This window comes from Apiotrichum porosum, assembly GCF_003942205.1.
Source record: "Apiotrichum porosum strain DSM 27194 chromosome Unknown scaffold_18, whole genome shotgun sequence".
NCBI lineage: Eukaryota > Fungi > Basidiomycota > Tremellomycetes > Trichosporonales > Trichosporonaceae > Apiotrichum > Apiotrichum porosum.
The window spans coordinates 36,522-62,850 of NW_021167125.1; the positions used below are offsets into that span (position 1 = coordinate 36,522).

A 26,329-nucleotide genomic window follows, 5' to 3' on the forward strand; every position below is an offset into this window, starting at 1 on the left:
TTGTACGGCCCATTTCTTCATTTCTTTGTACAGAGCCACCACCATCTGCGCAGTCCAGCCTCGGCAAGCGTGCGCGGGTTATCTGCCTCCTCCTTCTCCAGGCCACACGAGCGCAGGGGGTTGTATACATAATGTGCGCAGCAGAAGAGAGAGGCATCATCCTTTTTTTTCATAACACCCTCCCTCCATTCCCTGTCAGCCGGCATTCAAGGCGTTGCCCCCATCGTCCGTCACTCCATACCTCACACCGCCCGTGTTGACAATTCAGTCTCTTGAGCCATTTGGGCCCATTGTCTCTGGCCCTCTGGATCGCTCTCTGTACGGTACATGCGCCAGTACGCCCACACAGCAGCCTTTTTTCCTTTTTGCACAGTGCTTTCCCTGCAGCCTGCAGCCATAGGTCCAGATTCCATAGATCCAGAGGCAGGCCATAAAACAAACAATCCCATACAGCCCACGGCTAGACAGCTCTCCAGGCCCGAAAATGTCGCAGGCTCACGGCCTCACACATCATAACCCACTACCAGGCGTGGCTAGTGGCCTAGTGGTGCCCGCTACAGAACAGAGGGATAACTAAAGTGCCCCCTTTTGCAAGGCCATGCAGCCCATGCAGGCCATGCAACGAAGCACACGTTTCACGCACTCTTCCATGGGGGAGCGAGAGGTGACATCACGGCGCCATGGCATGGCGCCAGAGTGGCCTCCAGCCGCGCCATGTGCGGATGCGGTCTTCCCGGTCGTCAAGGACGTGCCGGGCACAGGAACCAGGCCGCGGGAGCCATGAGGACTACGACGATACAGTACATAACTGCGGATAGGACGGTGCAGGACGCGCAGGACTTGCAGGACTGCAGGCCCCGCACCGTGCGCGCTCGCGGCGTTGGATATTGGATATTGGAATGGAACCAAACAACCTGCCGTACAATTGTGTGTCTGTTTGAGAATGCATTGGAGCCTGGAGACGCCTCCCGGCAGCGCGCATGAATCATCCGTGGTGGCATTCCGGGGGCAATACTCGCTTCCAATGCCGTGCTCCGCCGGCAAGCACGTTTGAACAGGTCAAGCACTTACGAGCAGAGTGTGTGTGGGGGCAGGATGTGGTGGTTCATTGCAGACCGACTGCGCATCCATGTGTCGGGTGCTGGCCCTCGGAACATTCATAGTTGTACTCGTGTGTACATATGTACGTAGCCACTGGTATTGCTCGCACAAGGAAGCAATTAAGAACATGACATACGCACGTCTGGCGATCTTGACGATCACACGCACCAGCGGTTTTGGAATCGGCAGCAGCTCTCGGCAGGCGACTTGATGCGCTTAGCAGGCATGTTGGGGTTGTGAGTGGTATTGCTGGCAAGTGGGCACAGTTTCGACGTGCCAGTAAGTAGAGACCGACAACACTGACTACCATCTAGCTGGGAACCCAGAACGAACAGCTGGTATATGCCACTTGAGCGGCGGAGATCGAGCACGGGTCGGAAGTGGGCGTGAGCCATTGAAAGCGGGACGGCAAGTGCGCAGCCTGCGTCCTTACGTATGATCGCACTCGATCATCCGGGCCCTCCGGCCTCCGAGCTCTGTCTCTGCCTGCACAGTGTCGTGTCGTGTGTCGTTTGAGAACTAGTCGTTGGGTGAGCAACTGGCGACTGGCCCCACTGGCAGCACATGTGATTGTGCATGGCAAGGCATCTTGACAGGCCCCTCCTATCAACAGCGCTGATCGGCGGCATTGGAACCAAACAGTGATTACCTAATTCCCGCTGTAATACCGCAATACCCGCCGCCCGTGGCACTTGGGCAGCCAGTACATCCGTGGGAGAGTCCACCCACGTGGCTCACGTGACGGAACCAAAATGTGGCCTGGGCGCGTGGATGCTTCCAGGCTGCCTGCTCTGCCTCTGCGCGCGACACATTGTGGTCGTCGTTGCGCGTCGCAGGTGTCCCAACTTCTTGTCTCTGCCAACAAAACTCAACAACAACCTCCCCGACATCAACAGCTAGTCCACGATGTCCCTCAAGGTCCCCCGCGCAGGAGGTCCAGACCTCTTCAAGGTACGTGTCCTAGTCTTGTCTTGGCTTTAGCTCGTGCAGCCAAGGCAGCTCGTGTGGTGTGACTAGTGACAACGACGCTGACATTTCCAGGCCGGTTACAAGGTATGCGCTCTTGAGAGCTACTAAGCGATTAAGCAGGAGAGCTCAGCTGACCCCTCTAGCACATGTCCGGCCTCGAGGAGGCGGTGCTTCGTAACATCCAGGCTGTCGGCGAGCTGAGCGAGATTGTGCGGACGTCGTTTGGTCCCAATGGTGCGTTATGTGTGCCCGTGGACGTGTGGTCGGGCTGGGCTAGTCACGTAGGTGGCCACCAGCCCGCGCCCGCCTCACGTGGTCCTCTACGACTGCTTTCCATGCTGACGTCCAGGCCGCAACAAGCTCATCATCAACCACCTCGGCCGTCTCTTTGTGACGTCTGACGCCGCTACCATCATCCGCGAGATCGAGGTCGCGCACCCTGCCGCCAAGCTCCTTGTCATGGCTTCCAACTCGCAGGAGTCTGAGATGGGCGACAGCACCAACCTTGTCCTCATCCTTGCCGGCGAGCTGCTCAAGCGCTCCGAGCACTTGCTCACCATGGGCCTCCACCCTTCCGAGGTCATCCAGGGCTACGAGATGGCACTTGCCAAGGGCCGCGAGGAGCTCGAGAGTGAGTCAGGCGCACCCCCGCGGTAGATGTATGGACGTCACTGACACCCCTCCGCAGAGCTCGTCTGCTCCACCCTCGCCCCTTCCCCGCTGCCTTCCAAGGAGGTCCTCGCGTCGGCCATTTCGCCCGCTCTGGCGTCCAAGCAGCCCGGTAACGAGGCCTTCCTCTCCGACCTCGTCTCCGAGGCCGCTCTTGCCGTCATGCCCAAGAACGTCAAGGACTTTAACGTCGACTCGGTCCGCGTGGTCAAGATTCTCGGTGGTGGCCTGAGCCAGTCGCGTGTTGTTCGCGGTATGGTGTTTGGTCGCGAGCCCGAGGGTATCATCAAGAGCGCCAAGAAGGCCAAGGTGGCCGTGTACACTTGCGGTCTGGACATTGCGCAGACTGAGACCAAGGGCACTGTGCTCCTCAAGAAGGCGGACGAGCTGCTTGACTTTACCCACGGCGAGGAGAAGCAGCTCGAGGGCTACTTCAAGGAGATTGCCGACTCTGGCGTCAAGCTCATCATTGCCGGCAGCGGTATTGGCGACCTGGCCCTGCACTACCTGAACCGCATGGGCATTGCCGTCGTCAAGGTGCTGTCCAAGTTTGACCTGCGCCGCCTGTGCCGCGTGTTCGGCGCTACCCCGCTCGCCCGTCTCGGCGCCCCCACCCCCGAGGAGGCCGGCATGGTCGACGTGTTTGAGACGATTGAGATTGGTGGCGACCGCGTCACCGTCTTCAGGCAGGAGGAGGGCGAGCGCACCCGCACGGCGACCATTGTCCTGCGTGGTGCCACCGCAAACTACCTCGACGACCTGGAGCGCTCCATCGACGACGGTGTCAACAACGTCCGCATCATCCTCCGTGACGGCCGTCTCGTTCCCGGCGCTGGTGCTTCCGAGATTGAGCTCGCAGCCCGCGTGGCCGAGTACGGTGCCGTCACCCCCGGTCTCTCGCAGCACGCCATCACCCGCTGGGCCGAGGCCATGGAGGTCGTGCCCCGCACGCTGGCCGAGAACGCCGGCCTGTCGGCCGAGGACGTCGTCTCGGCCCTGTACGCCGCGCACGCCGCCGGCGAGGTCGACTCCGGCGTGGACATTGAGGCCGAGCAGCCCCCCGCCGTCCGCCGCGTCGCCGAGCCCGAGTCGGGCCGCCTGCCCGTCCTGGACGCGTACGCCGCCAAGGACTGGGCCATCAAGCTCGCCACCGAGGCCGCCATCGCCGTCCTCCGCGTCGACTCGATTATTGTCGCCAAGCAGGCAGGCCTCGCCCCGCCCAAGCAGCAGGGCCACTGGGACGAGGATTAGAGACAGACACGTATGATCGGATCGGCGCCGTGAGATATTATACTTGCATGCATGTACTGGGCAGTGGACGCGAGCGAACGAGCTCGAGCTAGGAGCAGTAAACAAGAAGGATCCAGTGTGGCGATGTAAACTGACCGCGAGGGAGTGCGCGGTGACCGCCACCATCACAGCAACGAAGCGTACATCACTTTCGCACCTTTTGCGGCCGTTCTCGCGTTCCAAGTGAATGAAACAGTAGCTGTGAGTCTGGACACGCACCCAAAAGCGAACCGTGTCGGGAAAACGCCTTGCGGCAACGCCACTCTTGACGCAGTGTTCCAGATCTCGTTCTAAAGATCTTCTTGGCCACAAGGGGCAAGGCCAAAACAAACGAACAACCAGTGCATTAAACCTCTTTGCCGCCAGGAATCTACATCTCATCTATATAAACTTTCCTAAACATGAGATCACCAGTCGCTGATCGCTGAACAGCCCAGCCCCAGCCCCCGTGTTATTGCACAACTCCATCCCAGTACTTTGCGAGAAACACATCTACATCTCTCTGCCCCGCACCTCTGCTCACAACGCGCCAATGGCCCACGCCGTCTTGAGCAGGCGTACATTGCCCCACACGACCAACAGCGCCACGCTGGCCATGACGAACGCGCGCTGCACAACGAGCGCGTACGGCAGCAACGTGGCCAGAACGCCGGCGAGGTGCAGCTGCGGCACCATGGCCAGGAGGGACACGGCCAGGACGGCCGGGATGCCCCACGCCGTGACCAGCTGGTGGGCCCGGATGGCCGGGTGCGGCGCGTCGGTCCTTGCGCCGATGAGCCACGCCCACGCCATCTGGTAGCCCGCGGCGAGGGGCACGAGGGTGCCGAGCTGCGGCCACAGCGCAATGGCCGCGACTTGCTGGCACTGTACGGCGACGGCCCACTCGTCGTCGTCGCCGCGCAGGGAACTCATGAGCGCCAAGGGGAGGAGCGGCAAGGCCGCGTCGGCGTGCGCGAACGACACGGCGGCCGTCGTGGCCGTCAGTGCCAGTGGCAGGAGACGGGTGGTGGCCGGCACGGAGCGTGGGGTGGCGGGTTCGGCTGGCGAGGGGCGGAGGGCGTGGGACGCGCGGAGAACGAGGTACACTGATGGAGCCCATGCAGCGAGCTGAGCTGTTAGTTTTTCCACAAACGAAACGACCCTCGTGGGTACGTACTGTGAGGACGCCGCGGATCGAGACGACCGAGAGTAATGGCTTCAAGCACGTGCCGGCCGTCTCTGGGCGCACACACGTCCTGAGCGCGGAGAGAATACCACCGACGCGCTGGCGAAGCGGAACGGGCCGCAGGGCCTCGAGGCCCGCGAGGGCGAACATGGCAGCGATGAGGAGATGGGAGAGGTAACCGCGACTGCAGGGTCAGCACTGGGTATTTAGAGGTTTGCGTGGGCAGCCTGCAACTATATCTCGCCCGCTCGCTGTGACTCACCCCCGCTGCCGTCCGAGCCATATCCGCTTGCCAATGGCATACACGCCAAAGCCTGGGAGGTAGACCATTGCGGACTTGTCAAACCACACGGCACCGGCGAGCGCCGCGGCCGCGAGTGTGTCGCGACCGGAACAAGAGGCCAGCAGAGCCCACGCGACGAGGCCGAGGGGCACAGTACGGATTCTGGAATTGTCAGCTGGGAGTCGCACACGGCCTACAGTTGACGTGGTGGCTTTGCTTTGTTGGAGCCTGTCCTGCCACCACGCTGCAGCGCAGCTTCACTCACTGCAACAACGCGCCGTCAGACAGCGCAAGGACCGGCGCCAGAGACATGTACACCACCGCGGCAATCTTGGTCCTTGTCGTCCGCCCTTCGCGCCAGCCCTCAATCACGGCCCAGGCTAGCGCGGCGCCCCATCCCATGCTGGCTTCGAGGGCGAGGTGGCCGCTGAGCACAGCCAGAGTTGGCACGAGACCAGTCGAGGGGCCGGCGTAGAGCGCGTTGCACACTGGTGCCCACACTGCGAAGCGTTAGACGAGTGTCATGGGGGAAGAGTGCGGCCCGAGGACGTACCTTTTGGGCTGTTGACACATGCGCCGCGCGCGACGACGACCTGCGCAGCGAGCGTGTTGCGCACTGTCCGGCTAAAGTCTGTGGTTTAGAGTCAGTTGCATGCATTTGTGGCGATATGCCCGGCGGAGGTGGTATCCAAGACCCAAAGATCTGACGACGCATCTGGCTGGATCTCGGACGACGTCGACGACGATATCATGTGCCGGCGCCTCGATTACCCGGCAGCGACCGAAAACGAAGGAAGACTCACAAAGCGCCAGGGCGGTCAGCACGAGCCGCCCCAACAAGGCAGCAGCGAGCACGGCGCCGTATGCGCCTTTACTGCCCCATTTCGACTGCGAGACCTTGGCTGCACGGCGGAGCGGGGCATCGTGCGCGGCCTCGCGGGCGCGGACGCGGCGCCAGCGTTCTTCGTTCTTGGCGCGTTTCCTCCGCCGCGCGTCACTGCTGCTGCTCTCCTTTGTCTCCCTTGGCGGCTCGGACTGCGTGCTGTGGACGTGGGGAAGCCCCGGGCGCGCGCGCAGGCTCGACACGGGCGACCCCGAGTCGCGCCGCGCATGGCCCCCCGGGCGCGGTAACGAGGACTGGACGTGGTTTGGCGATGGGGGCAATGTGTGCGGGGCATCGCGGCTGGCGGAGAGACGCGGAGACGACGACATGCGCGGCGAAAGGGGCGCCGATGGCGTCGCCGACCTGCCAGTGGCCGCGGACAAGGACGAGCTGTCCCGCCGCTGTCGTGGGCTCGAGCCGACACCGACGGAACTCGACCGTCCGCTGGCGGCGTTGTGCAGGTAGTAGTGGTTGCCCGACACGGCGCTCGCCGGCGTGCTGCCTGTCCGCGGTCTTGGGACCCAGGGGGGAGCGAGTCCGCCGTCGGGCGCGTTGGACGCCGGTGTGCCGTCGCGCACGGGCACGCCGAGGCCACGCAGCGACGAGATGCTGCCCCCGCCGCCGCCGCTGCCGGCGTGACTGCGGAAACCCGAGCCGCCAGCCGCCGACACGGGATACGAGGACGCGGCGACACTGCCCATGGTTGTGATGCTCGCCAGGGTCGAGTAGGACGCGACGCTTTCGAGGTCGCCAGCTTCGCTCCTGCACACACGAACGACCACGTCAGCATTTGTGTGCGCGCGTGTGCATGCAGTGCATGGAGATGGTACCCACCCGTACGCCGACAGAGCGCGGTTGCGCGCTGCGCGGTGTTCGCGGTAGCTTTGCCTTGGCATGTGGATGGAGAGGATGTGGATGGACGGATGCAACAGACGAGCAACGAATGGACAAAGTCGCCGGTTATGGCCATAGGCCGGCAGGAGGCTGGGGAAAACAGCCCCCCAGGTGCCACCTCCAAAAACATTGTGTGTGTGTGATACATGCATGTGGAACGGTGGGTGGACAGTCTACAGCTCTACGTTTATGCAGTCTACAACATATCCAGTTGCGGGAACCACTCATGGAACATGTAATGCAGCTTGTGCTCGATGCGCGACCGCACAACCGTGGCCTTTCGAGCCGGAGCGTCACGAGCATCTCCAGCAGGGGCAGGAGCGTTTTCGGCCGCATCCAGCTCTTGCTTGCGCCTGTTGTTGTCCCATAGGTCGGTATTGTATGCGAGGTCGAGCTTGGCCCTGGCCTGCTTCTGGATGCCCACCAATAACTCGGGGGGCATGTACTCGGGTGCCACTTTGATGACCTTGGCAAGCGCAAACATACGCATCAGGTCTTCGCGCGTGTTGACGTGCAGGAAGGCTGTCATCATGGTCGACGCTGGGATTCGCGTACGAGTCTCCTTGACCCACTCCATCAAGCGGTACACGTCGCTTAACAGGCGGCGCTCGTTGGCGGCCACGAGGATGGCGCTGATCGCCCTGTTGGCGGTCTTGGACTTGGTAGGCCCGTCTTCGTCGATGATGATGTTGGCCTTTGGATTTTTCATGAGGTTGAGCACCTCAAAGGGGTCGGCCATGTCGTAGCCGCAAAGCATGTGCTTTTCCACGCGGATACTGTCGTCGGGAGCTCGGAGGAGGATGTCGCGGATGACCATGAAGAGATGCATCATCTCTGGTTTTGTCGGGCCACGGTGGCGGGGACGCGGCTCAGTGTAGTTCTTGAGCGACTTGTAGCCCCACTCGCGCAAGGCGTCCAGCGACTTGACCCACTGCTGCGAGACCGCAAGGCCGCGCCCGTAGGCGCGCTCGTGAAAGTCGAGAACTTTCAATCCGGCCGTGATGCGCAACAGGCGTTCGTCGTTGTATCGAATCAGGGCATCCGAGTTGCCAGTGTTGCCCAAGTGAAGTTCAAGGTTTTTAGGGTCCAGGAGGTACAAAGACAGCGTGTGACAGGCGCGAGAAAGTGCTTGCTCCTCTGGTGCGTAGCGGTGCGAGTTGGACCGGTTGACCAGCTCAAACAAGTTCATGTGCCACAGCATGACTGTGTACATGCTGGGCGTAATCTCAAGCTCCATTTCTTCGAAAAAGGCGAACAACTCGGCAGCGGTCGGCGCCGTTGGTCGCCAGATGCGGAACCGACTCCAGACATTCGACCTTTCGCGACGCTTACCTTTCACCACTTGTGTGTGTTTGCTCAAGGGCACCGGCTTGAGGACAGCAAGAATGACGAGCTCGAAGAAACCAACGGGCCAGTGATCCTGTCGCATCCTTGAATCGAGGACGCCGAGGCTGTGGAGATGACGAGCTACCTCCATCCACCGGATGATGAGTTGCATGGTGGCCGAATACTGCGGGGGGTATTGGGCCATCCAAGTAGCAATGGCCATGTTGCCCTCCTCGCGTGGTGGAGTAACGTACTCTATCATGTCGACCAGGAGCATCTCGTACTCGTGCATTTGCGCAACTGAACCTTTGAAGGGAAGTCTCAAGAGGCTGGGAAAGAGGGCACACGCCATGTCGGGAGGTTGGGTGTTGCGGATTGTTTTCAGGTGGTCATTGACAGTCGCGTCAGGCCAGAGCAAGGGAATGCTGCCATCTTCGTAAGGCGCAATACGGAGGTGTGGCGCGGTCCTGGGCACGTAGTCTGGCGTATTGGGGTCTGGCGGTCGATGCCAGTTGCGTCCTAATGCCCTCTTGGGCTGGGCGCCGGGTGCATCGAGCTGCGTGTCCTTCGTGTCCTCGACGTCCTTGGCCGTGGTGTTCGCCGCAGGCTCGGGCTGGGGAGATGATGACGGTGGCTCTGGCTCTCTCGGCTTGTAGAGGACAATCTCCTCGACGGCGTCCAGCGGGTCGTTTGAACCTTTGAGGATCGCCGTGAGCTTGTCCTCCAACGCCTTGAACTTGGCCGCTTGTTTGGCCTGGGCCTCATCGTCCGCAATCATCACTGCGAGCTTGGCCTCGCGCTCAGCCGGCGTATAGTCGTGCTGGTCGAGCTCTGCTTCTCTATCCGCGTCGCGGGGAATGCCCAGCACCTCTGGGTCCCACGTCCGTGGGGCTATGGGTGACGCCAGTGATGCCTGTGGTTTGTCAGCATAGATCGCACCACCTCGACTCGTCTACCCACTTGCTTAGCTTGCTCAATCACAGGCTCTGGCTCTTGCGCTAGCTCTGGCTTTCTCGTTGGCAAGCCTTGCAACTTTCTCCACGTCTCTTCGGCCGCCGCGGCAATCTCCTCCAGCGCCTTGTCATACTTTGGTGTCTTGGGTGACGCTGACACACGCAGCCATGACATGTCCTTGGAAGGGTCAAGAGGCGCTGGAGGCTCTGGGTCTTCATGGAGGGCGAGGGAGGGAAAGGAAGGGAGTGGTGGTGTTGGTGGTGGTTTACGGCCGTTCTCGGAGGTGGGAGAGGACGGAAAGGGGATGTTGAAGTGCGGTGGCGGTGGCCGTGCGGATAGATGGCGACGGAGGGTAAGTGCCAGCACATGCTGTGCGACAGCTGTGCGCCGGTTGAGCATGACGCTCATTTTGGTGGGTGTCTAGTGTCGTTGGTTGTGTGGAAACGACGTGTTGTGGAATGGAACAAAGAACACAAGAGAGAGATCCTCCATCCCGGGCCAAAAAGTTGGGCTCGAGCGGCCGTGTGGTAGCGCCAGCCGGTGGAGGTGGGTCGTTTGGTGGATGCCATCATCCATCGGGGGGAGGTTGGGCACTTTGTTGTCAGCTCTTCATCATCATCATCATCGCTCTTGCTACCTCGCTCGTTCCCTCCCGCGTCACCTGCCGTCGTCTACTCGGCACGCATCCTCCGTCTCTCCTGTGCACCTCCAACTCGAGCTCCTGGACGCGACACTCCCCTGTCGGGGGCACAGAACCCGATCACCCTCCTTCCTACCATCCCGCCCTCGTAACCTCCCTCTTCCATGTCCAAACGCACGACCGCGTCTCTCGACCCGCTCCATCCCTCCAAGCGCTTCAAGATGGGCTCAAGTGGCTCCAAGACGGATGGTGCAGCCGCATATAACACGCAGGCGTCTGGCTCAGCGGTCCCGGACCCCGGGTCATTACTCACCGACGCCAACGCTACCTCAGTCATGTCCGCCTACGTCGGCAGCCTGCGCAACAACCTCTCTGAACACAATGCCGTCTACACGTGCGCCGCAGCTTACGGAGGGGGTTTTACATGTAGCGTAGTGCTGCCCTTCAACTCGCCCGTCCGCGAAGCGTCCTCCGCCGGCCCATTCAGGTCGAAACAGCTGGCCAAGCAGAGCGCCGCGTTCAACGCAGTCCTGGCGCTCATGGAGGCAGGGGAGATTGCACCTTCGCTGGCACCTACACCGGCCAACCCGACCATCAAGCGCAAGCCTAGCGCACCGGCGGAAACGAATCCCACTGGTGCTGCCATCAACAGCACCGTCCATGCGCCCCAACCGCGCGGGCACGACTCCATCAGTGATGGCCCCGGGCCTCGTTCCGTGGTTGCCTCGGGATCACGCACAACTAGCGCACCAAGTTATCGCCCACCACACCCAGACGAGGTGGCCCGTAACGAAGCGCGTGCGGCACTGGCCAAACTGCCCCGGAGCAGCAGCGGCATCCTGGGTGAAGCCGACTACGAGTTGCTCGCGTCACCAACGTTCTGGATCCAACACCCACTCAGTGAGGCCAAGCAGACTGCCAGCGGGCACACTTTGCTTCACGCCACGATTGTGACCCTCAAGTTTCAACCACCACACGCGGCTGTTGCGGACCAGTGCCGTGCGCTGTGTTTTCTGAGTGCACGACCCGTACCTGTGACGGAAGACGTGCTCGAGCTCGACGTCGCCCAGCAAAAGGTGGCAGCAAGCGCTATTTTCACCCGCACGCCTGGCCAGCTGAAACTGTCGTCCGCTCAGCTTGACAAGGCGTTTGAGTACACACGGCGTTTCATGCGGGCGCTGTTAAACAAGCCGCTGGACGGCGAGTTTGGTACGACGGCGTACCTTGTTCTGCCCTTCAGGACCGACTTTGCACGCGACTCGAGTGCCCGGACTTGCTCCGTTGAGGATATCTCGTGGACAGATGTGGATGCCGTCGACAAGGACTACGTGCAAGTGTTCAAGCTTGATGATCCCAAGGCCCTAGCAGTACAGCTCGAGGATGCTGTGATCAGCGCCCCACAGGAACTGGGTCGCCGTTTCTACGCGTCACGTCTGCGTCTCGACCTGTCCCCCCAATCCAAGAGCGCAGAGGCACCCGACAAGACACTTTTCGAAGTTGCCATGTCCAACGAGCGTTACGAGTATCGCTACCGCCAAGTCACGTCGCTCCTGTACCCGGACCAGCCTATTGTCGAGGGCGAGCACGCTGTGGGACCAAAAGGCGGCGGTCTGGTCGCCGCCCTCGCCCAGCCCAAGCAAAAGGGCATGCTCCTGATTCCCGAACTTCTGAGTCTACACTTTATCCCGGCCTCCGTCTTCCGCACCGGTACCGTGCTCCCGGCCGCCCTCGCGTCCCTCGACGATGAGCTCATCGCCGCACAACTGTCGTCGGACCACTTTCACGGCGCTTTGGACCGCAACCTGGCGCGCGAAGCCATCACCTGCCCCGCTGCACGCCCCTTCCCCGGCCAGACCAACTACGAGCGTCTGGAAATGCTGGGCGATACGGTTCTCAAGCTCATATCTACTGTAGACGTCTACATCGACATTACCAGAAAAACGGAGGGAACCATGACGAGGGACAGGCACATGGTGGTGTCCAACAACGCGCTGCAAATGTCGGCGATCAAGTCGGATGTGGTCAAGTATATCCGCAGCATGTACCGTCGTGCACGCGATTTTGTCCCACCAACGTGGGTCGTGGAGGGTGCCACCGAGGCTGTGGCGCCCAAAACGCAAAAGCTGGGCGATAAGGTGAGCTTTGCGGGGTTTGTCCTTTAGAGCTGACAAACGTTCAGACTGTGGCAGACGTTGCCGAGGCTCTCATTGCCGCGGCGTACCTCTCCAACAACCGCGACATTCAGGCCACGCTGGATGCGATGCACGTTCTCTGCATTCCACTGACGCTCAAGACGTGGGCCTCGTTACTCCCTGACCCGCGCGACTCGAGCTCGCGTGGAAGCGCGCCCTTGACGCTTTTGGGCTACGAGTTCCAGGACGGTGACCGCGGTCGCGCTGCTATAGTGAGTAGTTGAACGTCTGTGTGACTAGGTCAGCTACTGATCCACGTTTGCAGAGCCTGTATCCCGACGCATCCCGCAAGGCCCAGTTTGAGCGGTACGAGTTCCTCGGCGACGCGGTCATCGATTACCGTGAGTGTGGCTGTGGCGTTTTCCAATCGCAGCCAACTGACACTGTTTTAGTCACTCTCGAGCCCATCTGGGATTCCAACCCCTCCCTCGGCCCCGCACCCCTCACGCACATGAAGCACTCGCGTGTCGCCAACGTAAGCTAACTCATAGAAGGCGTAGCTGACGTCCAGGCCGCCTTCTCCGCCTTTATGGTCTGCACCGGCCTGTCCTCGTCCCTGCAGGACATTGACCCAGCGACATCCGTCAAACTCGCAGCGTTTACGCAATCCATGCTCGCCGCACAGGCCAAGGCCGACAACGCCATCGCCCGGGGCAACCCGCAGCACGAGTTCTGGTCGTCGGTGCCGGAACACAAGTGGCTTGGGGACATTCTCGAGGCCCTCTTTGGCGCCATCCTGGAAGACTCGGGCTTTGACCTGGCCGTCTGCGCGCGCGTGTACAACGCGCACCTGGGCCCCTTTGTCGACCGCTACGCCGTGGGCCCGCACGCGCACTCGCTGCACCCGAAGAGCGCGCTGCTCGAGCTGTTTGCCGCGCGCGGCTGCCACCAGTGGACCATTGAAAAGGGCGTGCTGGCGACCAATAACAACAACAACAGCAGCACGAACGGTAACGGTTCTGCGGGCGTGCTCAAGGCCAAGGCCAATGGCTCGGCCTACCCCAATGGCCACGCTGCAATCCCCACGCCAGCCCCGCAGGCCACGATACCGTCATACTCGGCCCAAGTCCACGTGCACGGCGTGACGTTTTCCTCGGCAGCCGCCAGCCCGCAGCTCGCCGTGCGCAACGCGTGTGCGATCGCGCTCGAGGTGTTGCGCGGCGAAGGGCCAGACGGGTGCGCGTGCAAGGCGGAAGGTAAGGCGTAGGCTTGCAGAGCCCCGTCCTCCCAACCTTTCCGTCGAGACCGGGACCGGGACAATGGTGACGGACATTTGACGACACTCCCCCTCCCCCACCACATGTTCCACTTCTTGGCCCCCGCGTCTACACCGACACTCCCTCCCGTGACATTTCCTCGTGGCCATCCCATGACCCATGACACCACATACTGTAGAGCACCGTGGAAGCTCACAACTATGCACATATATGTACCATGTCTAAAGCGACCACCACCGTGCCCTCACTCGCAGTCTGCACGTTGGCACCCAATGCCCCGCCCTCTTCCGTCATGCACTCGGTTCCGGAAGAGATAAGAAAGATGCATATGCCAAGTATTTTTGTCTAGATGTGGTGGGAAGGGGGGGGGGGGGGGGGGGGGGGAGGGGGAGTTGAGTGGTGTGCCCATTGAGCGGGGATTCGTTTTTTTATTCTTTCTTTTGCCTTCCTCTTTATCCTGTCGCCTTCTTCTTCTCGTCTGCGTCGGACGACGCAGGCGCCGTCTTCTTATCGCCTGTGGTCGTCTTTGGGGTCTCGGGCTTCTCGGCGGTCTCGGCGGTCTCCGTGGTCTCGGGCTTGGCCTCAGCCTGGGGCTCAGGCTTGGGCTCAGGCTTGTCGGCGTCGGCAGCGTCGGCGAGCTTCGCCTTCTCCTCCTCCTTGGCGGTCACCTCGTCCTCGGCAGCCTTGGGCGCCTCGGGCTCGGCCTCGGACTTGCGCGGCTTGTCCGGGTGAGGCGGCTCGTCACGCTTAATGCTCCGTGCCCGTGTCTTCTTGCCCGTGGCGGTGTTGCTGGTGGTGGAGCCCGTCGAGTCCGCTGCGGCCGGGTCAACGCTGTTCGAGGCACCTGTTACCGACCTGTCAACAGTGTTTCCTAGGACACACCAAAGAGCCACCCCCCGTGCTCCTCTCCTTCCGATCCGCCCGCCTCCAGCCTCGGACACCAAGAACCCAAAGGCGCCCGCTCGCTCTGGCGAGCGGCGCCTACTTGTCCTTGTCGTCCTTGTCCTTTTTGCTGCCCTTGCCAAACATCTTCTCGGCCCAGCCCAGCGCGCCGCCCAGCGCGTGCGCGACCTTGTCGGCCGTGCCGTGGAGGCCCGAGTGCGCCTCTGGGTCGAGCTCGGGGACCGAGCCGGAACGGGGCTTGCCGCCGGACGAGTTGGAGTTGGAGTTGGGGGGAGGAGGAGGGGGGGAAGAGGAAGAGGGGGGAGTGTAGGTGTCGCGACGCGTACCTGGCTCGCCGTCAAAGTGGATGTTGGGGGTACGACCCTCGACGTCGTCGGCAAAGGCCTGCAGGATCTTCTTCTGGAACGAGGAGAGTGACCTGAGGAAGAGGTGTGAGTATTTTTGGTACGGGACATGTGGTGGTGGGGGGGGGGGGGGGGGGGGGGGGGGGCGTGTGGCCGGTCATAGCTGCGGGACGATGTGGTCACAGCTGCCGTCATCTCCCACTCACCTGGGAATCTGGACCTTCCAAGTAACGATCAGGTCGCCCCTGTCGCCCTTCCTGCCGTAGACGTTCTTGACACCGCGGCCCTTGAGCACGGCCTCCTGGCCATACTGGGTGCCCTCGCGGATACGCACGTCGACCTCGCCCTCGAGCGTGGGGATGCGGACCTTGCCGCCGAGCATGGCGGTCTGGAGGGGCACCTTTGCGTCGTGGTAGATGTTGGTTCCCTGGCGGCGGAACTGGGCCGACGGCTTGACAGTGACGCGGACGTACAAGTCGCCGGGCGGGCCCGACGCCGAGAGGGGCATGTCACCCGCATTGGGGATCTTGATCTTCATGCCGTCCTCGATGCCGGCCGGGATGTCGACGTCGATCTCGCGCTTCTCCTTGACGCGGCCGACGCCGCCACACTCGCCACAGCGCGCCTTGGGCGGGATGACGGTGCCGGTACCGTGGCACGCCGAGCAGGTCGAGGCCATGAACATGCCCTGCACCTGGAACGCCTGCTGGCCCGTACCGCGGCAGACGGAGCAGGTCGACTTTTGCTCGCCGGCCTTGAGGCCCGAGCCGTGGCACGGCGGGCAGTCGACGACGGGCGTAATGGTGATCTTGGTCTTGGTGCCCGCCGCGGCGTCCATAAACGACAGCGCAACGTCCGCCTCGAGGTCGTCGCCGCGCATCTGGCGCGCACGCGGGCCTGCGCCGCCAAACGGCGACCCGCCACCGCCGCCCATGCCGCCGCCGCCGAACGCGCCGCCAAACAGCTGCTCAAACAGGTCGGCAGGGTTGCCGCCGCGGCCGCCGCCAAACGCAGAGCCAAAGTCCTGGAACCCGCCAAAGCCGCCGGCGCCGCGCGCGAACATGTTGGGGTCAAAGCCTTCCTGCGTCGACGCCGAGCCGTAGCGGTCATACGCGTCACGCTTGGTCTGGTCCGAGAGGATCTGCACGGTGGTTTAGCTGACACTCAAAGTTAGCTACCCACGTCATAGGCCGCCTGGATCTCCTGGAACTTTTCCGCAGCGTCCTTCTCCTTGCTCGTGTCCGGGTGCCACTTCTTGGCCAGCTGGGAGAACAGGTCAGCCACTGCACAAACAACACACATGTGGCCATGTCGAAATGGCCCGCGCGTCATTGGCCGGGGCCCAATAACACGTCAACGTACACCATAGTAGGCCTTTTTGATGTCGCCGGAGCTGGCGTCCTTGGCCACGCCAAGCACCTCGTACGGGTTCTTCTGCGGCGCCGAGCTGGGAGCAGTGGCGTGGAATCCACGGGCGCGCGTCGCGTTCGGCGAGGTCTGCAAGGATATGGGTTAGTACACTTGGTGACGTTTTTGACTTTTTTTTTTTTCGGGCGCGATGCCCGTTTTAGTCCGGAGTCCGCATCGCGAGCTGAAGCGGCCCACACGAGGTTATGATCCAGCTCGCTGGACAGGGTACCCACCTGACGTTCGAGACGGCTGCTGCTGGCCTTGGAGCTCAGACGCCTGCTTGGCCCAGCCGAAGTGGTGTGCAGCGCGCGCTGGCCGGCGATCCGCGGCGAGGTCGGCGGCGAGACGCGGCTGGTGCGCGATGCTGCTGAAGAGGTGGAGCCCGACGCCTGGGGGTTGGCGAGGGGGAGGTTGAAGAGCGCGCGTGTGGGTACTCTGGGAGGCATTGTGGTGGGAGAGTGGGGAGTGAGGGAGAGTGAAAGGAGACGGCGCGACCAGAAGAGCAACCGATGGATATGGATGGGACTCGCGACGACGGAGAGTTCGAGAAAGAGGTGGCAAAAAGGGCCAACGGGAGTATTTGTCTCACGTGGTGCACGTGGGTGTTCCGACCGTAACGGTGGCATGGTCCGTGTAGGACCGCGGGCAGCAGGAGGCCAAAAGGCATATGCATGCATGCATGCGTGTATGGCGGTCGAGAGGCAGGTAGAGAGAACCATGCTGCTTCAGAAGTGCCCGATTCATACACTGGTTGACGAGTGCAAACACAGACAGAATGGCAAGAGATAACGCAGGCGTCCGAGCCACTGGCCACTGCCTGGCATCTCCTTCCACCACGCTTCATCGTGGCGTTTTCCGCTCTAACAATCTCCCCGCTAACCGACGTTTTATTCCCATCTATCCCTGGCGCTTGGCAAGGATACTAGCCTGCACACCGCTCAACACCGTGTACGCAAAGTCGACCAGTGGCGTGTCGTGCCCGACACTCTGGGCGAGGCGCACCACCGAACCGAGGATGACCTCCACCTCGAACGGGCGGTCATTCTCAATGTCGACGAGGAGCGACCACTTGTGCTGCGTCACAGGCGAGCCTTGTGGGGCGAGGACAAACTGTGCGCGGGGGTTGGAGTCAGCGTTAGGTCCCCGAAATGGTAAACCAGCGCCTGTGCTACACTCACGCGGTTGAAGTCCGCCTCGATGGTTTCTTCGACGCCCTCGGCCGTGTTGCCCATCGGCTGGAGCGTCATGCCCTCGACCAGCAGACCCGTCTTGAATCCCAGCGAGATGATCTCGCGCTGGTACTTTTTGATCTGGGCGTGGTGCGCGGCGCTCAGGCCCGCAAAGCACGCCGCCTGGGTGCGCGCAAGACCTTGCAGGCCGGCCCACGACGCTGTCAACACGTTCTGGCGGGGTGTCAGAGAGGGGACCGTGGCATGTGCGATGGCAACTCCCGCTACCCACCTTGGAATACCGCATGCTCTCGATGTTGTCCGCTTGCACGACCGCGGCCCCGCCATCCTTGAGCAGGCTGGTCCACAGCTCGAGCGCGTGCGTCTCGGGCGCGCTAAAGCTGACGCGCTGGTCGGAGGGGGGCGGGTACACGCCACACCCGAGCTTGTCGGCCCCCTTCCACGTCACGACGCTGCCGCCTTGTGAGGTGGTGGTGGAGATCCACGCGAGACACGAGACGATCGGGGTCGACGGCGCGGCCTTGTGCAGATCGGTCTCGACGCCGAGGCCGTTCTGGATCAGGACGTACGCGCCGACCTGGTCGGACGCGATGGAGGGCGCGAGCAGGGTCGGGGTGGGGAGGACGTCGGGCAGCGACTTAGTAGCCACGACGCACAGCGCGTACTTTGTCCCGTCTGCGAGCGCTTCTTCTTGCGACTTGAAGACTGGGGGTGTCAGCTGAGTGCCATGACATAACGCTGGTAAGCGGCGTACACCATCTACCAGCCTGTTGCAGGTCTATCAGCAGACAGCCGGACACTGAGTTGCGGTCACAGACCACACTCTCCCTCCAGCGGCCACTGTCCTCAGCCATAGAACGCTACCCACCTCGGTAAGGCTTGTACTGGATGGTGCCGAAGCGGTCAGTGACGAGGCTCACGCCGTTGTTGGCGTAGACGTCATAGTTGGAGCGTGCGACGGCGGTGACACGAGCTTTGCCTGACTGTGGACGTGTCAGTGGGTGTAGTTGACGTGTGTGTCAGGGGATGATGTATGGCCGCCAGCTGGGACGAGCGACGAATGCAGCAGCTGGCATGGCAAGGCCAGGGGTCCGACGACGTTGGATTTGGCGACGCCAAACTGTGTTTGACTCACCCGCTCAAGCAAGTACGCGTACACTGTACCGATCGATCCGAGGCCGATGAGGAGGACGTCTGTGGGGTCCGACATGCTGATGGATGATGTGAGAAGGAGAGAGGTCTGGACGACAGATGGAAATGGATCGATGGACGAAGGTCGACGCACCGTTTGCTCACGTCATGACGGCGCCATTGCTCACCATATCACGCGCTGCATCTGCCGGCCCGGGTCGGTTATCGCCGCCTTTCGGCGTCTCCGTCCCTCCCTCCATTCAGGTATCCATTGCTGTCAACAAACGTCTCCTGATCTCCTATCTGCCTGTCCACGGGGGCTGCGGACGATCCAATTCCATGCTGCCGAGCTGTCGCATCCGCTGTGTAGATCGTCGTGCGGATCGGATCACCACGCCTTGGTCGTCACCTCGTCGCACGGCATCGTCAGTCAGTGGCGGCTCGCCATTGTCGACGGCCTCCCAGAGCTCTATGTGATCTCTCGTTCGCGGCCCGCCTTTCCGAGGCTCAACGTTCAGACCCACCGCGTGGCGCATGTGAGCTGTGGTGTGGTTGTCACTCGTATGGCGCCCAGCGTCACCGTCACGTTCACTCTGCACGTCTATATGAGTCCCCTGTAATGTCCCAATATCACGTGACTTGCACGTGGACCGTCATAGCCCCCCGTTTGAAAGGAGTATTAACTTTATACTAATAGAATAATTGTGATCACTCTCCAAAATGACGTGTTAAAACGGCCACCCCGCACGCCGTCTCCACATTCTCCACCCCCGGTCGCTCCGTTCCCCCCGTCGTCGCCCCGCCCGTCGTCGTCCCCGCAGCGCGCGTGGTGGTGTGGGCGGCGCTCTCCGCCTTTTGCAGTCATTCCCTCTGTGTCCTGCGGCTCTGCTTATAACCCCCCACACCCCACAGAGCCCATCATCACCATGTACCCCCCACGGGACACTCCACATCTCCCTCCCATACACGTACCGCAGCAGCAGGAGCAGCAGCAGCAACAGCAGAACCTCCAGCAGCAGCAGCACTTGGGCCACCGCAGAGGCTCATCGTCGTTCACAGACCCCCACTCCCACCATTCCTCCCCGTCCTTGCACGACTCGTCCCCCGCATCGTCGTCCTACACACAGCACCACCCACGCTCAGCAGGAGCCAGCGTGCCGTACCCGCCCCACCAGCATGCCCAGCAGCCGCCCCCACACTACCACCCGTCGCAGCAGCGGCCGTTCCAGACCGTCTCCGCAGCGCTGGCCGGCTCCGACATAGAATACCCAGGCATCATGGCACCACCGCAGCCGCATCAAGACCAGTACCGCCGTCAACTGGCGCCGATACCCAGCAACTCGTACCACAGTGGCAGCAGCAGCAGCGGCAGTGGTAGGGGTGGCCTCGGAGGATACCCAGAGCCCGGGTCCACGCCGCCGCACATCAACCACCTGGTGCACGCATCGCACACTTCACCACATGCCGTGCGTGGTTCTGCCTCTTCTTCTTCTTCTGCTGGTGGCCCTCCTCTACCGCCCCCTCTTCTTCCTCCCTCACATGCCGTCCACCCGGGCGACCGTGGACGCCCGGCTGTGCAAGAGCCCGACAAGGCGCCCCATGGCTACCGGCCATACCTCCATGACACGCCTGGGGAACGCTACCACGCCCCCCCATGGGACCAAGGATACCGCGAGCTGCAGCGTCGCTCTGCGTCCCCGGGAGGAGGAGGGAAGGCAGCACACCTCGCGCAAGGCCCTTCCCCCAACCAGACGCTTGCGCCCGGTGTACCGCCCTTGTCTGCCGCGGTGGTAGCCAAGTCGTCGTCGAGCACGACCGACTCGCCGCCCGCCACCAAGCGCCGCAGGACAAAGGGCGGTTGCCGCGGCTGCAGCAGCTGCCGGCGCTTCTGACATCCCCGAAGGCGCCGACGTCGAGTACGAGGATCCATCGGGGGACGTGTCCCGCGGGCCAGTGTTTGTCCACCCGCCCAAGGGCGCCGTGCAGGCGTGTATCCGATGCCACCGCATCAAGCGCAAGTGCGACGGCGCGTGGCCGCGGTGTGCGAGCTGCTCGCGTGCAGACGTTGCATGTGTCTTTGAGCTGAGTGCTGCGACCAGCAGGTGAGTGCGGCAGTTGCGCAAATTCCCAGGCACTTTTGCTGACTGTTAGCTACGTGTCAAAGCTCAAGACGGCGAACGGCGGTCTCGACGCCGAGCTGGCAGCTGCACACGACCGTATCCGCGAGCTCGAGATGCAGCTGGACATGTCGAGCCGCTCGCTCGTGCACCCGCAGCCGCAGCACATCCACAACAGCAGCAGCAGCAGCCACCACCAGCAAGACGAGCCCCGCAGCCACGAGCACGAAAACGTCCGCGAGGTACTGGGCGAGCGCGAGACACGCAAGACGTCGCCCCCTCTGAGCGGCGGCGAGTTCAACAAGCTCGCCGCGTCGGCGCTCGAGATCCGTGGTCTGTCTCACCTCGCCCAGTACTATGCCGACAAGCGCCGCATGTCGGGGCCCTCGCCCCCGCCCATGGCGGTGACGGACATCATCACAAAGGAACAGGCGCACAGTGCCGTCATGCACTATTTCAGCTTCAACGAGCTGGCATACCCCTTGTTCGACAAGGCCGAGGTCTTTGCGGAAGTTAAGGAGCTGTACGCCGGCGCAGGCAACGACACCAACGATGCCGACAATGCCCCCGGCGCCGCGGCCCACAGCGTTGCGAGCGATGGGTCAGAGGACATGTCGGACCGCCGCAAGTTTCTCCTGTTCATGGTCCTCGCTGCGGGCCTGCAGGGCATGAAGCGGACAGGCGACAAGACGCTGCCGCCTGCACGTGCGCTGTTCAGCGCTGCCATGCCGCACCGCGCCAAGGCCCTCGGCCGCGAGGACCTTGTCTGCGTCCAGGCTCTGCTCATCCTGACGCTGTATGCGACGCAGGAGCCGACGTCGGGATCCATGTGGCAGACGCTCGGCCTGGCCGGGCGCGTCATTACGGCCATTGGCCTGCACCGCCGTGCCGAGCCACACGTGTCCCCCGAAATGGCCGAGAAGCGGCGTCGCGTCTTTGTCTCGTTTTACAACCTCGACCGGCTGATTGCGTTCACGCTGTCCAAGCCGCTCACGATCGCCGAAAACGACATTGACATTGAGCTCCCTACAGACCAGCCCGGAGACGCCGAGTACCGCGGCTACCCGATGCTCAAGGCCACACGGTACTTGGCGTGGTACCGGCGTATCCTGGGCCAGACGCTGGTCGCGCTGTACAGCGTCAAGGGGGAGCAAAATTCGCTTTCGGAGCCCGAGAGACGGGGCATTATCAGCGACTTGCACGGCGAGCTCGACAAGTGGACGGCGGCCGTGCCCAAGCCCCGCAAGACGGCCACACACCTGCTCACCATCAACATTGACAAGTGGCTCGAAATCAACTACTACCAGGTCCTGTGCATGCTCTACCGCCCCTCGCCGCTGTACCCGGAGACGACGCCCACGGCGCTGCGCGCGCTGCACGACGCGTCGTCGCGCGCCGTCGACCTGTACGTTGAAATGTGGCGCACGATGAAGGTCTCGTTCAACCTCGTGCAGATCATCGGGCTTTTTGTGTGCTCCATCTCGTTCCTGTGCTGCCTGTGCGAGTGCGACACGCGCATGCGCGCCGTCGAGGGCACGCCGCACGCCAAGGACACGCGCGACGAAATTGGCCTCGAGGCATACATTGGCGCCGACGACCCGCACTGGCACGCCGAGATCCGCAACCGCGTCCAGCAGTGTCGCGACCTGTTTGACGCGTTTGGCCGCGACATTCCCCTGTCGGCAAAGTACCGCGACATCTTTTCGCGGCTGTCCGAGCTCCTGCTGAGCCGCCACGGGCCGCTGGACCGCGCGTCCGCGTCGTCGACGACCGGGTCGGTCGCCTCGCGCCCGACATCGTCCAATGGCGGAACCGCGGCCGCAGGAGGAGGCGGGTACGACCCGGCCGTGAGCGTGCTCAACGCCACGCCGGCGCTCGTGACCGAGCCCCTGCGCGAGGCCCAGGCCATGCGCGAGGACGTGGCCATGGACCATGTCCAGCCGCCCGGCATCGTCGCCAACCCGGTCCCGGCCATGGCGCACGAGGACGTGCAGTCCCAGCACCAAACCCAGCTCCAGGCCCAACTCGCGCCGCAGCTCCAGTCCCAGCTCCAGCCCCAACTCCAGGCCCCGCAGCCGCAGCCCCAGCAGCCCCAGCCATACGACAACCTCTGCGACGCCGGCGTCGGCGACGAAATCGCCGGCGCATGGGACGCGATGACGCAGCTGTGGTACGACCTCGGCGACCTGTTCGGCGACGAGGGCAGCGCCGCCGCGCCGTTCGTGCCCTTTGACGAAGGGTGGGCGGGGGAGCATACGCAAGTGGGCGAGCCGGTGTGGTGGAACCAGGTGACGTGAGAGGGGGAGCGGGGGGAAAGAAGGGGGAGGGGGGCGGGGGCGGGGGCGGGGGTGGGGGTGGGGTGGGGGGTAGTGGTGCTTGTAATGCGTTCTGTCGAGGAACAGACCCTGTAAGATGTAGTAAAAAACGGAAGGGAGCAAGTCTTGTAGATATGCGTTAACACCGATTGTGTATGATGAAAATGTCTTTGTATTCTGCCCCCTGCCCCCTACCTGCGCGGCCCTGGGGTTCAAAACAGCTGCGCAGTTGAAGGCGTGCATTCTCTACCGTGGAATGGAATGGATATGGGTCATGTGGGCCATGTGGGGTTCATAGGGAATAAAGAAGATAAGGTTGACGTATCTAGAGTTACATATGTGGGTTGGGTTGATGGCGATGAGGCGATGGGGATGTGCGCGCGGGATGATAAAAAGTCGAGGGGAGGGAGGGAGGGATATGGAGCCAAAAATGCGGGCTCTTGTTTTCGTTTCAGTGTTTCTTGGTGGGGACGCTCGTGTCATGTCCATCATGTCCGTGTCCGCCCGCCTCATGCCTCCTCCTCGCTGACGTCGTCGGCAAACACCTTGTGCTTGTGGCTGTCCTGGTACGAAAAGTAGGCAAACTGGGCGAGGACGTACAGGTCCAGGAAGATGGTGAGTGCCGCGCCCGCGATCCAGCTCGCGTTCGTGATGAGGTACTTGCGCTCCATGGACGTGAGCAGGATGGAGGCGACGTACGTGACGTCTGGGGAAAGACGTGTCAGCTGAAACATTCCGTCGACGACGCCACAGCTACTCACTGCCCGAGATGGAGAAGAAGAACATGGCGAGACTCAGGCCCTCGCAGCGCGTCTTGAGGTTGTGGAAGATCTGCGGCACGCGGCTGCCAATGTACAAAAAGCACGAGGCGTAGCCGAGCAGCTGCGACTTCCACTCGAGCTCGACGCCGCCCGCGGGGCCGTCCTCGGGGTGCTTGTCGCCGCCCGAGTGGTCGGCCAGCGCCCAGCTCACAAAGCCCGACACGATCACGAATGCAATCATGAGCGGGTACGACAGGTAGGCCGGGAGCAACGGCTTGAGCGTGCGTGGGGGCGCCTCGAGCAGGGGCTGGTTCTCGGGGCGCTTGCGCAGCGAGCGGTAGTAGTACACCTGGAACAGGAGGATAATGTCGCAAATGTTGTACTGGGGCGGTCAGCGGGGGCTTGTGCATGGTGGAAATATGGTGTGGTTGGCCGGACGCAGCAGAGGCAGATATGCCTCGCCAACCCGGCCACAGACATTCGACGTTCAGGAGGGGACCTGGGGGACCTGATCCCATCCGTCCATCCGCAGCCCTCACACAACGCCCTCGACCCACTTGCATACGCGTCACAGACCTTGCTGGTCCACCAGCATACGCAGAGAGGGTCACGTTTTGCGAGACGACACATGCCAGCACATGCCAGCAACAGCGGGTGGCATTAAGGGGGATCGCCGCGGAATGTAATCTTTCGGTGAGGTGGTCACGAGACCCCCGTCGCTCGCCACCGAAAACCCAAAAGAGGTGGGGGCCAGGCGGGTGGAGCTGCCGCCGTGGAGACAGATTACAGCAACAGCAACAGAGAGCCTGGCATTGGCACCTGCGGAACGGCGGTTCGCGGAGCAAAACGTGTCCGGACGGCGCCTAGGCGGGTGCTAGCTGCTCGCCGGCGGCGCTTGGGGATGAAAATCATCCAGCAAAGCAACACCACCGTGCTGGGAGGGGAGACTCTTCCAGCAAAGCACCAGGTCTGTTGCCAGCGCTACCACACGAGCTCTTCCACAGCCGTCACGGTCGGGAACACCACCGGAAGCAGCGACTCACGTAAACAGCAAGGATGATCATGGTGGGCAGCACGCCGGCCATCGCACCTCCGATGAGGTTGGTAATGTCGCCGCCCAGCCAGAGGAGGATGAATGGCACACTGAGGCCATCACCGGACTTGAGCATGTAGTTTTCCCAGACTGGGGCGGACATGCTGTGAGCGCGCGCGTGTCAGGAGGGTACGAGGGGACAAACTTTGGGGACTGCAGGGGAGCCGTCAGCATAAAGTCATTTGCGCGTGGAGAAAGTTGTTATCGCGCATCGCGACCGCGGCGGGCGGGGCGTGGTGGCGCGTGTGCGCCATGCGCTTGAAAAAAAAAAACGTACCTGTACACGATGACCCAGCAGGCAATGCTCATGTAACCCATCTGTGAGGTTGTTAGCTCGAGGACCGGGAGTGGTTGAGCTGTGGCATGGGGAGGGCGAGAGGTGATCGCGTACGAGACGGCCACCTCGTCGGCCATGTGTCCACTCACCACAGAGGACATTTCGGTATGCGTGAGTGGCGGAATCATGTTGGGTAGTGCGCCGTCGTGGATATGTGGGGTACGCCAGCGGGCGAGGGGGGTGAGTGGGTGTGTGGTATGCACAAGAGAGATGTGGAGAACGAGAAGAAAGAAAGACCGGACGGACGAGATTGTGCAAATGCGACCAACCCGACTCGGCTGCTAGCTGCTCGGCCCACCCCGCCGTTCCGCCCGCCGTCTGTCCCAAAGCGGGAACAGATCGGGGATCGAAATGATAGAGGCACCGGTTAATGGCGCCAATGGGGGGAGGTGTTTAGGCTTGGGGCGGTAGTCGGCGCCTACAGGTGGGAGGTGGGGGTGGGTGCATGGTGTGGTGCATGGTGCTGGCATGGCTGTGTCGTGGGCTGCTGGGTGTATACTGTGCTACAGTGCTGCCTGTCGCCGTCGCCTTGCCCCGGTCGGAGGCGAACACCACACACCCCGACAGTTCAGAGACAACACTCCGTCATCCAGATCCCGCCCGACACAGCGAGGGCTCGTCAGGGAACCCACGCAGACTGTCCAGGCTGTGTCGTCATTTGTTTGCATGCACAGCGGTGACGACCTGACTATACCAGCCAGCCGAGAACCCAAACTCAGCGAGCCAGGACACTGTTGTTGATTGCGCCGACGATAGAGTCTGAAGATGGCCAGCCCTGGGGAGAGCGGTGTCACGCTATGGTGAGGCTGCGGGCACTGAACAGGACAGAGGACACCTAGACACAGTGGCCACAGCGCCACAGCTGGGTATGCAGACTGGCTGTATGAGGGACAACAGACAAGTCCACCGGGGCACATCCGCCGTGACGCTCATGGTGAGGGTGTCGAGTCGGAGGGAGGCGATTTGGGACCATCCAAGATACAAGCAGGAGCCAGCAACAGTATGCCATTCGTGCCATGAAGACCGTGTCATATGCACGCGCTGCAGTTGGAGCGCTTTCGTTCACGCTCTACGATGGTTTGGCGGGGTTTTGCTGAATTTAACGACATTTAATGGATATTTTCATCAACCTCAAACAAAAATGC

The 26,329-nt window shown here is 62.2% G+C and overlaps 8 protein-coding genes across 8 annotated transcripts; 3 read left to right on the forward strand and 5 right to left on the reverse strand.

The window, feature by feature from the left end:
* Positions 1 to 2,007: 2,007 nt before the first annotated feature.
* CCT8 (T-complex protein 1 subunit theta) lies at positions 2,008 to 3,990 on the forward strand (the record flags this gene model as incomplete). The annotated part of the gene is made up of 5 exons (XM_028619320.1): positions 2,008 to 2,052; positions 2,143 to 2,154; positions 2,214 to 2,304; positions 2,420 to 2,701; positions 2,759 to 3,990. The coding sequence occupies 5 exons, from the start codon at positions 2,008 to 2,010 to the stop codon at positions 3,988 to 3,990; spliced, it is 1,662 nt and encodes a 553-aa protein (XP_028472189.1).
* A 558-nt stretch (positions 3,991 to 4,548) lies between these two features.
* On the reverse strand, positions 4,549 to 7,256 carry EHS24_003666 (uncharacterized protein; the record flags this gene model as incomplete). Its single annotated transcript, XM_028619321.1, has 7 exons — positions 4,549 to 5,136; positions 5,186 to 5,378; positions 5,457 to 5,639; positions 5,743 to 5,977; positions 6,031 to 6,108; positions 6,281 to 7,122; positions 7,195 to 7,256. The coding sequence occupies 7 exons, from the start codon at positions 7,254 to 7,256 to the stop codon at positions 4,549 to 4,551; spliced, it is 2,181 nt and encodes a 726-aa protein (XP_028472190.1).
* Positions 7,257 to 7,450: 194 nt separating this feature from the next.
* On the reverse strand, positions 7,451 to 9,942 carry EHS24_003667 (uncharacterized protein; the record flags this gene model as incomplete). Its single annotated transcript, XM_028619322.1, has 2 exons — positions 7,451 to 9,493; positions 9,541 to 9,942. The coding sequence occupies 2 exons, from the start codon at positions 9,940 to 9,942 to the stop codon at positions 7,451 to 7,453; spliced, it is 2,445 nt and encodes an 814-aa protein (XP_028472191.1).
* A 396-nt stretch (positions 9,943 to 10,338) lies between these two features.
* Positions 10,339 to 13,573, forward strand: EHS24_003668 (uncharacterized protein; the record flags this gene model as incomplete). The annotated part of the gene is made up of 6 exons (XM_028619323.1): positions 10,339 to 10,568; positions 10,605 to 12,309; positions 12,354 to 12,578; positions 12,632 to 12,707; positions 12,759 to 12,841; positions 12,929 to 13,573. 6 exons carry the CDS (start codon positions 10,339 to 10,341, stop codon positions 13,571 to 13,573), a joined length of 2,964 nt encoding a protein of 987 aa, XP_028472192.1.
* A 462-nt stretch (positions 13,574 to 14,035) lies between these two features.
* On the reverse strand, positions 14,036 to 16,686 carry EHS24_003669 (uncharacterized protein; the record flags this gene model as incomplete). The annotated part of the gene is made up of 6 exons (XM_028619324.1): positions 14,036 to 14,438; positions 14,569 to 14,904; positions 15,037 to 15,971; positions 16,013 to 16,093; positions 16,193 to 16,327; positions 16,474 to 16,686. The coding sequence occupies 6 exons, from the start codon at positions 16,684 to 16,686 to the stop codon at positions 14,036 to 14,038; spliced, it is 2,103 nt and encodes a 700-aa protein (XP_028472193.1).
* Positions 16,687 to 17,137: 451 nt separating this feature from the next.
* EHS24_003670 (uncharacterized protein) lies at positions 17,138 to 18,640 on the reverse strand (the record flags this gene model as incomplete). Its single annotated transcript, XM_028619325.1, has 5 exons — positions 17,138 to 17,350; positions 17,419 to 17,643; positions 17,702 to 18,135; positions 18,299 to 18,413; positions 18,566 to 18,640. 5 exons carry the CDS (start codon positions 18,638 to 18,640, stop codon positions 17,138 to 17,140), a joined length of 1,062 nt encoding a protein of 353 aa, XP_028472194.1.
* Positions 18,641 to 19,838: 1,198 nt separating this feature from the next.
* On the forward strand, positions 19,839 to 22,975 carry EHS24_003671 (uncharacterized protein; the record flags this gene model as incomplete). The annotated part of the gene is made up of 3 exons (XM_028619326.1): positions 19,839 to 20,418; positions 20,465 to 20,663; positions 20,713 to 22,975. 3 exons carry the CDS (start codon positions 19,839 to 19,841, stop codon positions 22,973 to 22,975), a joined length of 3,042 nt encoding a protein of 1,013 aa, XP_028472195.1.
* Positions 22,976 to 23,502: 527 nt separating this feature from the next.
* On the reverse strand, positions 23,503 to 25,312 carry EHS24_003672 (uncharacterized protein; the record flags this gene model as incomplete). The annotated part of the gene is made up of 5 exons (XM_028619327.1): positions 23,503 to 23,699; positions 23,755 to 24,136; positions 24,798 to 24,937; positions 24,993 to 25,000; positions 25,125 to 25,312. 5 exons carry the CDS (start codon positions 25,310 to 25,312, stop codon positions 23,503 to 23,505), a joined length of 915 nt encoding a protein of 304 aa, XP_028472196.1.
* Positions 25,313 to 26,329: the final 1,017 nt, after the last annotated feature.